Raw genomic sequence first — 16,131 nt, 5'->3', positions numbered from 1 at the left:
TATAACTGTAATCTAATCTTTGTCAACGTTTTTCTCTCAGTTTTTGCGGCTGTCAACTTCGTATTTTGTTAAGCTAATAAGAACCTTTTTAGTCAGACAGCCACTGGGCAGTAGCAGGTTATCTAAATACTTAGCTAGACAAACTGGTGTTTGATTTGATAATGACAATCACTTTGCGCAAAATAATTGTTTTATAGATACAATTATACAACAGAAACGAAAAACAAAAATTACAGTAGTTATCTCACACATCGGACTGATGTCTGGGATTGAGATTCACAAAAAAAGGTTATTTTCGATACATGGAGAATATATCTTAGTATTTAGTTAAACAATCACGTTTTGTATCCTCAAAACTCCTGTCTAATCCACAAAATTCCAAGTTAAATGGGTAATTCCCTAGGTAAAAGCCTGGTGATTCCACTTCGTAGTATTTTGTAATTCTTTGAGTTCAAATGGTGAGCTTTACTCGTGATTTTCATGCACAATACTAACTTGAAATATTCAGGAATGGTTGTAGCCTTTTCTGGCTAGTCTTACTTTCTTTAAAATTTATGTTATGGGTAGTAAATATTCAATTTTTGTCTTTCGACAAACATATTTCAGTCAGTGAATATTAAGAAGCCTACGCTAGCTTACAATAGATATTAGTCGAGCTTTTGTTAATAGCTTCGTTGGGAACATTCTACCCAGGAGTTATACCATTTTCATACATATCATTACTTTTAACATCACCGGTTGTGAGAATGACGTTGACAAAGATCAGGTTACAGCTGTTGTTTTAGTTAGTTATTTTGCCCAGCTATTAAGAAATACCCTGATATTGACGGTCCACTTTGCAAAATTAGTACAGCTCAGAGTATTATAGCCAGTTTCCTCAGTACTACACTGTTATGTAATAAAAGACCCTTCAATCTTCTACAACTCGAGAAGGGAGCATTTTCATGTAAAAGGGAGCGTTTTCATGTAAATAAGGATATCTAAAATTCCTGGCTAGACAAACTAGTGTTTAGTGTAATTATGACAATCACTTTGCGCAAAGTAATTATTTCAAAGATAAGATACAATCTGCGATTGAAACGAGGAAAACCAATTTGTCACAACTTTCCCACCAAAAAGTACTCATTTTAAATGCTGCTTAAAAAGAGGTTATCTCGATATATAGAAAATATTTTTTTAATGTTCATTTAAACAGCCATGTCTTGTCTGCTTCAAAGTCCTGTCTGATCCAGAAAATTCCGAATCAAATGGTTAATTTCCTAGGTAAAAGCTGACAAATCTGCCTGGTGACCCCACTTCGTAGTATTTTGTAGTAGTCCTTTGTTTAAGATGATGAGCTTTAAGCATTACTTTCATACACTCTAGTAACCTAAACGGGAGCTAAGAGATTCACGAATTAGATTTGGTCTTTGCTCTGTTTTCTGGATAGTGTTACTTTCGTGAAAATTTACATTATGGGTTCAAATTTCCAGTTTTTGTCTTTCGACAGCCATGTTTCATTCAGTAAATATTGAGCAGCCTACCCTATAGACAATGCAGCTACCCATGCGCTAATTTGAGCTCCAGTGCTACGTAGACAGCTGCAGCCTCAGGCGTTACTGAAAAATTATTTGTTCTCATTTTATGACAGCTGGCAATTAAATTCAGTGGTTAAGGTAAATGTTGAAGACGTCTTAAAAGGATATAAAGGATTCATCACTTTCATTTCTTCAAGGAGAGCGAACCTAAGATTATCATACTTCGAGCAGTGACTTCAACGGAATTGAACAGGCGAACTTTGGTGGGTAAGTTACCTTAGTAGCCGTATTTTGCATTTTTTCATAACAGTTAGCTAGTTGATACATCTGCCCATGATTCCGTGAGTCAAACGCCAGCGATGAGAGGAAGAGAGTAGCTCTTATTAAAACCCGATCGTTTCCTAGAAAGACGAACCCGGCAACAGTGAGAAGTTTTCGCAATTCTGTCAATCGAATACTTTAGGGTAAACAACCTCGCAATTTCTCGCTGATTGAGAGTCAGGAATTCTCTCAACACAAAGTTTTTACATCAGGAAAGAAAGGAACTGGCCTTTTCAAAGAGCGGTTTTCAGTTGGCTTTCGAAAGAAATCTGCATATGTACTGTTTTTTTCATTTCTATGCAATTACGCTTAATGACTGTTTTAATAAAATCGATCCACTTCTTCGCACACGTTTTCCCGCCCCTTATGCACGTTAGCTTACACGTACTTGTACTTGTAAATGATTCCTTGAACCAAACGCCGACCATAAGAGGAAGAGAGCGCTCCTATCGAAATCCGATCGTCAGATCGATTCCTTTGACAAAGTACAACTTTTGTTGTACATAAAGACAGAGAAGATTTTAACGAACCTAATATTGAGAAGTCGTCAGTCGTAATTCTGTCGAGTCCTTTGAGGTCAACAGCAGTATAAATTCTCGATGATTGAGGGTCGGGAATTCTCTAAAAACAAAGATTTTCCAAGAGAAAATAAACAAAAAACAAAGGCCGAGGGATAACAGTGAAGATATCGGCTTTTCACCATGGAAAATGTTTTCGACGCACAGCTTATGTATAGGTGTTAGCTAGGCAGCTGAAACAACTTGTTACGGGAAGATTTACCCTTTATCAGTCATTCTACTTTTAAACGTATATATTTTAAGATTTTGAGATCTTTCTACAAGCCAACTTCGGAGTTTTTTTGCCCTTTTTCTTCAAGTTTTAATTTCCGAATTTTGCTTGGTCTGTCCTTCTATAATAATTTTTGGTAATTTATAATATATGATAATTGTACCTCCGTGTACAGTTGCTCTCAGACAATTTCTTTGTTCTTTATTCGCTTGTACTGAACTTTGTACTTGTGCCACGTACGCTTCCTTCAAGGCAAGGTTCTCCCTGCTGTCAGTCACTTTGTGTAACAAAGAAATCCCTGTAGTTAGTACAATTTTTAATTAAGAATCACAAACTTTAAAGAGAATAATTAAAGCACCTTTCATTTCCACGCGAAGGCATATTTATTAAACTGGCAACAGAACTTGTACTTAAACAGTTCTTAATCCACTATGTTTTTCTCAGCCGGATCTGATGATGTATTAGAGCTTAGGACCTTTCTCAAATAGGAATCATTTATGTATTCTTGTCTTTGGGAAGCATTCAGCCTGCGATGCATTTCCAGCATAAATAAAAATGGAATCGTAACAAGCGTATTCAATGCTTCACAATCGGCAACCGGGCTTCTCAAAATGCAAGAGAAGACCCTTAATTCAACTAGTAAACAATTTTATTTTTTTTCTTCAGAATTTACTACCAGTCGTGTTCTTTGTTTGGTGTTGCAGAAACGTCTAAGAAAGCGATTAAAATATGCAGTTTGTGTTCGTTCTTCAACTTGTCAGCATGCTATTGATGCCCCAGACTGTCAGCACGCTAACCACGGGTTGTGAAGTTGCCAACTGGTTGCACAGCATGGACGTGCAAGGTTGGTCTGTCTGTCGATATGACAGATTCATAAAAGCATTTAACAGGAGTGAACAACAACCAGACTATGATCCCATTTTGCTCCTTGAAGAAGCAGAATGCTGCCCAGCCACTATACCAAGGTACAACTCGGCACCTTACACTGTGACCTGCTTAACTGCAAATTGGCAATACACGTTGGATGGGTGAGTATTTAAGGAAGCTTTTGTTATTATTTAAAGAAAGTGCTTGATTGAAACCCTACACTGGATTTGAACTGATACGTGTTATGAACATTCCTGAAAGCTAAGTAGGAGTCTCAAGAATAAGTGCAGCGTGCATGCGTTTTTATCCTTAATTTATCTCGTTTTTACCTCTTGAGGATATAAATATCAGACGTATTCTAAATGACATTGAAATGACCTGGAAACATCTGCGATGTTCTCTCGTATCCTGTCATCCTAACCTGACATGACCGCTCGCCTCCCAACAGCTTCTCAGATGTTTACAGAAATAATAGCCTGAGAAACGTATTTTTTGTTCTCGGAAGACAACTTGAAATCAACAACAGCTCGCAGTTCCGCGTTTTAGATTTCTGCTGCATGTCCGGCAAAGGACCACGCAGGGGCAATACAGGCCATGACTTTATTTCTATTAGAATGATACATTAATTTTCAACACAGAGGTTTACAGAATCTCTGCTTTGGTACCAATCATAGTCATTGAATGTCGCTAACTCATTTTTTACAATTTGATATAGTTGAAGGGGTGGGTGGAATGATTTGTAATCATTTTGTTTCGTCGTCTCAAAACATAAAAGTTTGGTTGAATATACCATATAATTATTTCCCTGATTCTATTTAACTTTACATATCTCTTTGGTGACTAATTAAGTGTCATATTAGGCCTCAATCCCGATTCTGTAGCAATTAGATTAAGAGCGATGTTATGCTGAGGTGTTAACGCTGTTAAAATTTTTGGCAGTCAAGAAATACCGTAGATTGGGTTGATCATGAGTTTAGGTTGATTAAAGGGACCTGGACACTAGTTTTCTCACTTTGAAAAAAATTCACCTCAACCTGAAATCAAAGTAAATCTCCGCTTCAATCTTGGCAGTGTTCTGCTTGACTTTCAATTGTTTACCGAAAAACATGTTTTTGAGTGTGCTTTTACTCATCCTATATGATATTATTTTTATCATATTTGGTTAAAAACAGTATGAATCGCGCCTCTGTGATACGCAATTTGGTACTTTATTGTTTTCTTTTTCCAGCGATAATGTCTGGGCGCTATGTCCCAGTGGTTATTACTTGTCTGGCCTCTATATCAGCATGGGGGTTATGCTGATGGATATTGAACGGGCAAGATGCTGTCGTCCACAGCAGCACCCCGACAGATATGGAGATTGTTACGACGAAGATGTTTCTACATCGTTCGACAGTAAGGGCTGGAGCGAATGTGCTAGGGCAGGCTATTTGATGACTGGTTTCTACAAGGGCAATTGTGACTTCCTTCATTGTATTGAAAAATTTAGATGCTGCCGCATGATATAAACTACTGGTAAGTTATTTCGACACTCTTTCCTTTTTAAAAAAATATCGCGGATCTGTTACCAGGATTGATCATGATAAAATAGGTAAATAAAGTCAACGACAATTGTTTTTCGCACGTTATTATTATTAGTAGTATTATTAGTTTTATTATTATTTGACTAAGTTGTTTTTTAACGTTAACTTTTTTAGTCAAATCCGTTTCTAAAAATTTGTTGATTCGAATTATTATTGAATTAATCTTGTTTAAAAGAATGATATAGAGCAGGGGCCATAATCGGGGACGGAGACCGTAAGTCTCGGGATTCGCGCGCACCCATGATACGGGACAATGATCAAATGGTGAGAGTTGAGAGATTCTCTTGCGTATTTTTCACAGCGATGGCAGGGAATAAGGCAGGGAATACGAACCAGGGCGCTTATATGTAGTTTTATGCTCTGAGCTAACGGAAAAGGTGGGTTTTTCAGGGTCGAAAACAAGACTTCAATCTCGCGCTGGGAATGAATAATAAGATCTGCTCGCGCTAGTTGTAAGCTTACGCGTATGTTTTTGCGTTTGTTCTGACTTAACAGTATAGCAAGAAAAACTCTCTACTCTGGTATCGAGTTAATTTGTGAGTTACTCAGACAATGGTTCATCATAACCAAAACCTATTTTGACGGTTTCTTATTGTTTCTGCTTGTTTGGTGAGTTTGCAAAAGTTTTTGAAAGGAAAGTCTGACGCGTACAATTAGCTCATTTGCATAGTGCAGCTCGCGCACTTTCAAGTCCGAGTCGGTGTTTTCAATTGTCAACAAATCTTGACAAAGATTTCTTTCGTTATCTTTTGTGCTGAGATGCTGTAACAAATTTCACGAACGCGAAAAAGGCTACTAACATCATGAGTGTTTCTTCAACATAAGCATAGTGAAGTTTTACGCTGCGAAAATGAAAATAGACAAGGAGTTTTGATAACTCGATCAACAAAATCGGAATCGTTATTCAAAGTCGATTAAAGAGAGCGTCATAGTAAATTTGCTGATTATTTCTGCTTTATTCACATATTTTCAGCTTAGCTTTTAATATGCTCTCAAACATTTATCAATCTTAAACATATTTAAAAACTATAGAGTTATTGTTTGAGTTCGATGTACGCTTTCACACGAAAGTGCGGTGGAAGTACAATTTGTGATGTTTACTGACTGTACAAAAACACGCATCGGCGGGCTCTCTCATTCATCGACAACAGAGAATTTACTGGATTTTTACACGAATAAAACTGAGCAGTATCTACGGGCGTAAAGTTATTGGGCCTTGATGAAACATCAAGCATTGCTTATAATTCAGGCGAAACTCAAACTAGCAATTATTTTGTTTTACTTTTCGGTCGCGATAGACTGACAAATTCCTCGCAAGCGTGTGGCAAGAGGAGCTAGGAAACTATGAAGCCCTGAAGCTCTGCTATATCTAAATATATCCAGCTAGTTTTTGCTATGTAATGGAAAAGCTGTTAATCTTCAACATATGTGAAATTTAAAGTGGAGGAATGTACAGCTCATGCAAAAGAAGCATCCGTCGGAACACAACTTGGTCAGCGATATATATAAGCTTACAGCGGAACATACCTAAATTCGACACTCTCTTACTTTACTCAAACTGGAGCAGCTTACGACGAAAATACTTAAGCAAAATTCCAACAGACGTAAACGCGTTGAGTTGTGAGCGAAAAACATGAAAAATTTCGGGAATTTCGGACGCCATTTCCCCCGCGCGACATCCGCAAAAATCCTCGCAGCATGTACGCGCGTGTGCCGCAGGCGATGGCGCAATTTGTTCTGAAAATAGAATTATTGTCCCATATCATGGGGACAACCCCAATACTAGAAATGGCGCGCGCTTACGGTCTCCGTCCCCGATTATGGCTCCTGTATAGAGAGAAATTCGCATAAATTAAAAATTACCGCACTTATCAAGAATGTTCAAAAGAATGCTAAAAGTGCTAAAATTAAAGTTTGTTTAAAAGAATGTTTTATTGTCTCGGGAGTGGGCATGAGTAACTATCAGCCTCAACAGTTTTTGCCGTGTGGCATGATAAGACACTAAAAGTTGTTACATTTTATGAATATTTTAAGAATAAACTCAAGGCCGAGATTATGAAAAGAATATAAGTTTTTGTGTTGTAAATACAATACAATTATATGTTTTGAACTAAACTGTATAAAAATTATTCCTTCCCTAAATGGCAAAACCAGCCAAAACACAACAAAAACAACACTAGTTGTATGTTCGATCCAATAATATTTCTGCAAGAAGTTATGTGTGTTTTACGAGGCTTTATTGCCAGCATGTCCGGCTCAAAATTTACTTCATTTTAAAACAAATAAAGAAGCCTAAGCCGTGTATTACACTGTGATAAACCACGACGGGCATTTGAGAACGCGAGGGTAATGTAGAAAACATTTCTACATTTCTCGAGTGTTCTCATATGTCCGGAGTGTTTTATCACAGTGTAATACTGGATCTCCCAAAATTGAAGGTTTTCTGATTTCAAGTTTTTGTTTATTTTTGTCATGACAATGTCGATTTTCAAAGGCAAAATTGTTATCCGAAATCGATATTCTGATGTAACGTTCACGTAGATCAAAGGAACGGCTACTTAAGGAGGCTGGAAATAGTTTTCAGCACTTTTCCATCAGCTAAGCTTTAACGGATCAATAGTATTAGCGTTTATCAAGTAATGCTACAACATTGGTACGGCATAAATTCCCAGCCGTTGTTGAGTTGAGCGGTCGTTATTCTGGCATCCATATCGTCACATTGTCTCGTGTCTTAGCAACTACCTATATATACCCAAATATCTTAATCAATAAACCGATGTGTTACTCTGAGCCATTGTAATGCGCGGCGCCTTATAAAATGCAAAATTAATGCTACTTACTGTTCCTCTTGCAGATCTACAAAAAAGCCTGGAAACAGATGGGGACCACATTTACTTGGCTGTGAAAATAAGGGCTAATTATAGTTTGAGATAAGAATTACAATTTGAAACAAGCACACTTGAGCTGGTGCATAAGTTAGTTCAGGTTACTGAATAAAACCGAAAATAATAACATTCATTTGTCCAACGTTTTATTCTTGTTAAAGTTTCTTCAACTTCTCGAACGCATTTGCCACGTGACTACGACTACGACCATTCTGTGTTCTAATTCGATAACCGATAACTTGATTGTCAACCAGCTACATCCCTCTGAACTGGGCCTGGAGGTGATCTTCTTGAAACTAATCTCACCGAGGCAATTGCCTTTCTGCAGTTGTCTCCCGGGGAGAGACTCCCATATAAAAAGGACGGGGGCGCTTGTTGGAAATTTTGAAAAAAAACAAAAAAAGAAAAAAACCTAAGAAGTACCAAAATCCTGTTTTGTGGGCGTAGCTTGAAATTTTTTCACCCCTAAAAGGTACCAATTCTGAAACAACACACTATCTCTCGTCGCATTTTGTCGGCTCAAATACCCTAGAAGGTACTGCAAATGTTAATATTTTTAAGCTGAACACGCTAAGAGGTACCAAAACCGCGTTTTTAAACCCTACAAGGTGCCACGAGCACCCCCGTCCTTTACATATGGGAGTCTCATGTGCATTTTATTGGCTTAAAACCTTTCGGAAACCGTTCAAAATCCTGCAAGATTCTTCGAAAACAACCCTTTGGCACATTCGTTGAAAACTGTGCCTGGTTGTATGAGAAAGAAAGATAGATACTCAAAAACATATCCAAACGATGTCACATCATGTCGAAGCCCGTGGGAAAACGAATCTGCATGTCCTACGTTTTGACTTCGTAGCGGTCAGCGGTGGGAGATCGTAGAGGTTCGTAGCGCCATATTTCTGCTAAACTCGACGCTCGAATTTGTTTTGCTCGAAATGTGATATTCAATGAAAGGATAACAATGTTAGCCTGTGAAAGGCAGTTATTTTCATTAAAACTCGCGTTCCAAAGGCGAAAATCGATTATTCAATCTCGACTTACTAACCTAGCTTGCTCGAGCCGTACTGTGGAATATTGGCCCCGGTCGTTTTTGTACGGAACTCGCTGCGCTCGGTCCTTTCTACCACGTCCTCCCCAGGGGGGCCCTCGAGTTCGGTTAGTAAGAGGGTAGTATTTATTTTGGTCAGTACTTGCTTTGATGAAGTATGAAACTCTTCATGGTTCAATTCTGACGTTATTCCGTCTGATCCGACGAATGTTTGCTCAGTTGTATCGATTATTACTTTTATGATAACATCTCATTCTTGACGATGACAAACGCACAAAACAAAAAGTTGTTTAATCATAAGGAGCAAGGAAATGGCTAAAATAGGGTCTAAACGCATTTTATTGTTGTCCATTGTTCACTACTAGTTTCGATTTTCAAGTAACTTGACGTTTTGGTGTGAAAAAAGTACACAAAACGAAAAAAACCCATCTTTCATTGGATTATGGACAGAGTTATCGCAAACAATTTTGCCAGAAATGTCAGTAGTGAACTTAAGTTATTCAAAACGATGGGTTTGTGTTCAACGGTGAAAAGGTAGAGACAAGATCAGATTCTTCTTTAAGGTTTGGATATGAAGATCACCATTTCAGGTGGGCGGTTCGATGTGTCCAAAACTTCAGGTAGCAGATACAGGTACGGTCGCGTTCAAGCAATTATATTTCGCCTTCTCGATGTCACCCGCTTCGAATTCAAATAAAGTGAAAAAGTTCTTACACCATTCCACAGCATATCTTAAGTGTATGTTTACACGAATGCACACACTATTAATCGAGATTTGCTTGAATTCATTCACTTTGCAATGCAAAAAAATATAATTCTTCAATGATAACATAGATCTGCAAGTGATTTCTATCATCAAATCCAGTTAAGTAGGGGAACTGATTTTTTAGTAGCGAAGCTTTTAGTGTTTTCTGTTCTATTTCCATTGGTATCGAACAAGACGCGAAGCACCAGAACCGAAATACTGATCGCGACGGAACAGAAATTTGTGAAAAAATGTTTACAGTCACCAGTGACTGCACTAGCGAGTATCTGTGTTTGCTAGATTGTTGCGATCAAATTTGTGAGAATATTCTGGATCTCTATTATTTCTTTGAAGAAATATCAATCTACAAGAAAAATGGAACAGAACTGTGTGGTGGGTAACTGTTCCTCATCCACAGTGCAATGAGGTGACTGTGTTTGTGTTTGTTTTTGGTCAGCAGATCTGTTTTCAAATCTAATTCTAGTACAACTATGCCAGGAATATATTTTTATGCCGTTAAAGACCCAATATTAACACACTTGAAGGTGAGCGGATAATTAGATTACCTCCATAATATCAAGTTTTTGGACTCGGATTTTGTAGAAGAAGTATTCCTACGGATGGAATTAATGCATTGTATTTCTGAGTAAATATCAACTGAGCTGGCGTTAACTTTTGGGCAGCGATTTATTTTAAACAGCGACTCAATTATTTTTTGTTTATCGTCAAAAAAAGATAAAGAGTGATTCACGCCTTTGGTTTGTTTGAAATTGCCTTACAGCAATTGACAGAATAAAAAGCTTCATCCTATTGGACAAATCCACGGCTAAACAAACCGTCGTGCATAGATGGCTAATAGCATTGCGTGTTAGAAAAATAACTAAAAATGTACCTAACACATTGGGTGTTTCACAGACTTGTTCTGACGAGAACCACGCTAAACAAACCGAGGAAGAGAGAAAAAGTGTGGTTGGAAAATTCGCTGAGTGTTAATTGATTTAGAACTTAGTTTCCTAGCTCGGAGAAATCAGCGATCTAAGTTTCAATTCTATTACTATTTTTTGATTTAATTTTTTTTTTACTGGTGTTAACGATAAACCTAACGTCAGTTATTTTGTTCTACTGTTTAGCTTTCTGTGCACGCTCATAAGACGAGACCCAGAGACTAAATCAACCCAAAGGTAAATGATCTAGTGTTAACTGAGAAGCCTGCATGTCGCTAAAATAGTACGTCACCAGAAAAGGGGGGAAAAAACACTCTAAATTCGTGCTAACGATTCTGAAAATATAAATAAATTGATTTGCAGACAGCATTTTGCGAAAACAGGCGACGAGTGCACTTTTATGCTACATGATTTAGCGGCCGTCAGCTATAGATTTCTAATATTTCAAAAAGAGTAAAGTTATGTTCACATACATGTATGTATTTATTTTACATGTTAAGGATTCTCCTTCAACGTCTTCAGAGTGTTAAAGTTATTTTTGCTGCAGAATTGAAACGTATGCTTCCGACGTAATTAACTTTAATTTTGTCAAATATACTTATCGTTCACATTATTGAGTAGGTCTGTAACAACTACTAAAGAAAGGACCCGCTCATTAATTAATAGCTTCGATTAGTAATCTTTAAAAATTTATTCATATATGGCTGAGAAATAAGCTGAAATTTTAACCGATAGCTGAGAAATCGTCGAAAAATAAGTTGATAACTGACTGACTTTCCAGAACTCTTATCCAAGACTTCAAAATTGCGCAAACTATATAAGTCTACGATTCACCTACCAAGCTTAGTCTTATTTTAACTCATTCAACAGGTGGAAAACAATTTATCAGTTAAGTACACTAAACTCAACTTTTCCGGTAAACAGTGCACACACTTGAGCCGAGATTTAAGGCAAAGTAGTTCTACCTCTATAATAACACACTCGTCTTGATTTAAACTTTGCGACAAGAAGTCACCTTCCTTCAATTTTCCTAATTTCATTTAACAAACTTTGCGTATTAATTGTATTAACTGATGCCTAGGCATAAAAGTAGCTTCACACTCTGCGCAGCTTGACTTTATTTTATTTTAGAGATTAATTAAAACAGATGGAAGTTGCATTGTTCAGAGTCTGAATTTGGACCTTGTTCCATCACAGGTACATGTGCTAGAACCATTATATTACTAAGGACTCGTTTCGGAGTGTAAACACAACAGTAAAAGTAAGTAAATGTTGCCTTTGGGCTGAAAAAACTACGTGGAGTTGCAACAAAAAAATAAAACAGGAACAATTGCGACTCGCACTCATTCGTAAAAGAATATGAACAAGTAAACAGACTGAGCAAATGTGAAAACATAACACGTCTTCTCATTGGACAAATGGCAAGAAGCAAACAGTTTTAGCGAATAGCATTGCTTGTGAAAATGAAAATTATAATTGAACTATGTTTGCCGTTCCACAAACTTGTTCTTAAGCGAACCTTACACCAATAAACAAAGCAAAATAGTTTGCCTGACTAACAAACAAGGAAATCATTTTAGTTCTGAACGTCGAGGAGAAAGGACTGTATAAGTGTGAGATGTAAATTGATAGTAATATTTTAGATTCTTTCCTTGTTTTAAAATTGCGAAATCTAACACTCGTTCTTCTTTTCCTTGTTTAGCTTTTTATTCCATTCAGACGACACAGACGCTTAGTTGCTTCAAAGGTAAGTGATTTAATTAACTGCATGTCTAGCTAGAGTTTTTAATTTTTAAGCTTTTATTTTCCCCAAAACGGCATAATATATCAGTGTCTTTAAGCTTTTGTCTTTGTGGAACAAACAACCAAAAAAATAATACTAAAAGAATCAAAGGTTTCAAATAAAACTACATTTTGCGCTCATCAGCTAAGCATCAACGCTTCTTTAAAAGTTGCTTTTATTATTTCAAGCAGCAAGGCTTAATACAAAGTGGGATTAAAATCGTACTCTCGTTATATTTCAAGGTAAAACGAGATCAGTTCTATTGATGTTATCCGATGATTTGGCGGTAATATGTTTGGTGAACGATATACTTTTTGTGAAAAGCAAAATTATCCCACTGAACTCGCTTTTTTCGCTCTAAATCTGATCTGATCTGAAGCCTGTCTAGTCCATTTTAGAGCGCAGGCCAATAACAAAATTCCTCCAGTCCCTTCTGCCCCCACTGAGCCAGGCGTTCCAATTGCGTCCAGGAGAAGCCCTTGGACGTACTAAAATCTAATCTACAGTTTTCATGGCTCTGAAGGAGAGTAACTGCCCATGTGTAAAAAGAAAGATTGGTGCAAGTGTTTAAAAATCGATTCTTCTTTGCGCTTCAAAGAAAACCTTCCTCTTCATTGTTGAATTTGGATGCTTTGTATGCGACCAAAGAAGACACGAAAACAGAAATAGAGTTATAATCATCGGAGAATCGGAACTGTCTCAACCAGATTAATTTTTGTGTTGTCATTTTCCTATCCTACTCGTTCTTTTTAAAACACTTTGCTTACTGATTACAGGGTTTTTTGTTCTAAAGTGATTTCAAGATGTTGTATCTGCATTTTTGGCAGAAAGAAAGAATATAATTTAGAAACTAAGTTATGTTAGTACCAATAATTGTCTGAATAATAGGTTCAGATTGACGGCTTGAGTTTATAACTTAAAACGCGTTCTTATTATTAAGAAAATAAACTTTAAATGGATAAAAATGTAAGTTTTTTAGGAAACTGAGCCTTAAAATAACAACAATCCAAGAAAAGGGATCGTTATCATTATTTTAAAAGGTTTTAGGTAATAGTCTACATCATTTTTAGATGCCTTCTCAAGGCGCCTGTAACTCAAAAAGTAGAGAAGGTTGGCTCATCGTCATTGCGCATTTTTCAAATGTGTTATTTTGGTTGACAACACGTAGACGGTTCTAAAACTCGATTTAACGTGAAACTTGTGAAAACAGAACAAATTTACATTAATGTCACACTTACGTCAGTAATCAATTTAGAAAATGTTCTGACCAATGAGAGTGCTCGACGTTCCACCCTTGCATGACGTAGTTAGCTAGTAAACGTGTTTTCACATGCAGCTTCATCAACAGTAAAACTTGTAAAAGTTCTGATATATTGCCACACTTAAGGAAGGTAAGCACTTTATCGACCAACTTTACTAACTGCAAAGGCATTATTTTCTCTTGCTTGGGTTAGTCAAGTTGAAACTGAAAAGATTTAAGGAAGCAATATTTCTTTCTCGCCTAATCCTCATTCTCTGGTAATAATAAAGTGTATTATCGTTTGTCTCACGATGTAGTCACTTAAGATGTAGATCGCGACGTTTCGACTGCTTACTGCTAGTCTTCTTCAGGCGATAAGGTCGACTGATTGCACGGTATCATTTATATCACAAAGGTCGGCTGTGATTGGTGCATTTCGATCCTCCAACCATCAATCCGTTTCACCATGGAGATCGAGAACAACAACAAGATCGCCTTTCTCGACACGTCAGTTTACAGAGAACCGGATGGCCGCCTTACCACCAGCGTCTACAGGAAACCAACACATACTGATCAGTACCTAGCGTATGATTCACACCACCCTCAGTCAGTAAAGCGCGGTATTGTGAAGTGTCTGTACGACCGGGCTAAACGTCTCGTCACCAAACCATCAGTAATCGCTGGAGAGAAGAAACATCTGTCATCTGTACCTGTTTCTAACGGATATCCCTCCTCTTTTGTACAGAAGATCACAAAGGCACGAACAACCCCAAGAAGAGAGCCTGTCGCGGAATTTAAATCCACCGCCGTTTTACCTTTTACCTCTCCGCCGCTGCCTAGAACAACAAGGCATTCGCACCGTCTTTAAGTCCGACACGACACTTCGGTCACACTTAGTGCGACCAAAGGACACCGTCAACCCGGCTAAACAAGATGGTGTTGTCTACAGGATTCCCTGTGAGTGCGGCAAAGTCTACATCGGGGAAACAGGGAGATCTATGCAGGAGAGGATCAAAGAACACGACAGGGATATACGACTCGCCCGTACCCAGACCTCCGCCGTTTCTGAACACACCCACGGGACCGGCCACTATCCTATCTGGAATGAGGTCAAGTTTATTGATCGAGATCCTCACTGGTACACACGTAGGGTCAAGGAAGCTATTCACATAAGACTTCACCCTAACAACATCAACAGGGACAGTGGAATTGAAATTCCTGAAGCATGGATACCCACGATCAAGAAACACAACAACAGGAGAACGGTACAACAGCGGACCACTGAGGGAACAGCTACTCGCCGGAACAATGGAACAATAGGAGGATCGAAATGCCCCAATCACAGCCGACCTTTGTGATATAAATGATACCGTGCAATCAGTCGACCTTATCGCCTGAAGAAGACTAGCAGTAAGCAGTCGAAACGTCGCGATCTACATCTCAAGTGACTACATCGTGAGACAAACGATAATACACTTTATTAATGCATCTACCACGATGAATAACAACAACCTTTTCCTCGACATTCTCTGGTAAGTTTCACAAGTTCTACGTTTAATCTTGTTAAGTCTCTAATAGACTTGCCCGATACTCCAATTCATGCTCAAAGAAAAGCAACGCGGAAACACATATGATCGCTCTTAACCCTTACAACAGCTCTCGACAGCCACTAGTACTCAGCATCTCTTTCTGTACTACTACATGAAAAAATAACGAAAGCTTAAATGGAACTTATAGAACAATGTATGTGTTACGTCACAGTTTTATTTTGTTATTGGCGGTTAAATCAACAACTTAATACATTTCTGTAGCCTCCAACAGAGTAAAGCCATCAAAAGAAACCAATATCGCAATGGCACCGTTAAATGCTGCTGACCATTTATTACTATTATTTTTTTTTGACACTTCTCTTACCTTTTTATCGGCTGCAAGTTAAACGATATCAAAAGGATCGCGTTGTTTACTACTGAGCTCGCTGATCATCTTTTTTGCACTGATTTTTGTCCTGATAACCCTGGCTTCTGGGACCGTCAAAAATGTCAGCAGCAAACCATGTGATATCAAAGTGCCTAGCTCCCTATATAGTGTGTGCGTAAAGAAAGAAGAAAAAGGAAAGAAAAAATGAACGAGATATAGTACAGATGATTATTATCGCTGCTAAAAATAATTGTTCTGGAAATTGTTCTCTGATAAATTGACGAAGACCTAGCGCGCCGTTCCCATGGCCCCATTTTGTGGACGAGTAATTAGAAAACAAAGGAGGTACATTTTTGTATAGTTTTCGTCGTGTTTAATCACTCTCGTCCAGCCTTTTTTATACAGTCATTAGTAATTTTCAACTTAACAACACAGGAAACAAGTTTTTCAGTTTTCTTCGAAGTTGCATCCTACAATTTCTTGTGTCAGTTT

General features: G+C 37.8%; 1 protein-coding gene across 2 annotated transcripts; it reads left to right on the top strand.

The window, feature by feature from the left end:
• The first annotated feature begins 1,328 nt into the window (after positions 1 to 1,328).
• Positions 1,329 to 8,240, top strand: LOC145466815 (uncharacterized). 2 transcript variants are annotated; one of them, XM_081450525.1, is made up of 4 exons: positions 1,329 to 1,784; positions 3,332 to 3,655; positions 4,723 to 5,009; positions 7,932 to 8,240. In XM_081450525.1, the coding sequence occupies exons 2-3, from the start codon at positions 3,357 to 3,359 to the stop codon at positions 5,000 to 5,002; spliced, it is 579 nt and encodes a 192-aa protein (XP_081306651.1). In that variant the 5' UTR covers positions 1,329 to 1,784; positions 3,332 to 3,356; the 3' UTR covers positions 5,003 to 5,009; positions 7,932 to 8,240. The 2 variants fall into 2 exon arrangements, with proteins under 2 accessions (XP_081306651.1, XP_081306652.1); XM_081450526.1 differs by lacking the exon at positions 1,329 to 1,784 and having other exon boundaries at positions 3,098 to 3,655.
• The last annotated feature ends 7,891 nt before the right edge of the window (positions 8,241 to 16,131 follow it).

This window comes from Orbicella franksi, chromosome 13 (assembly GCF_964199315.1).
Source record: "Orbicella franksi chromosome 13, jaOrbFran1.1, whole genome shotgun sequence".
Classification (NCBI taxonomy): Eukaryota; Metazoa; Cnidaria; class Anthozoa; order Scleractinia; family Merulinidae; genus Orbicella; species Orbicella franksi.
This window is presented reverse-complemented; position numbering and strand designations above follow the sequence as displayed.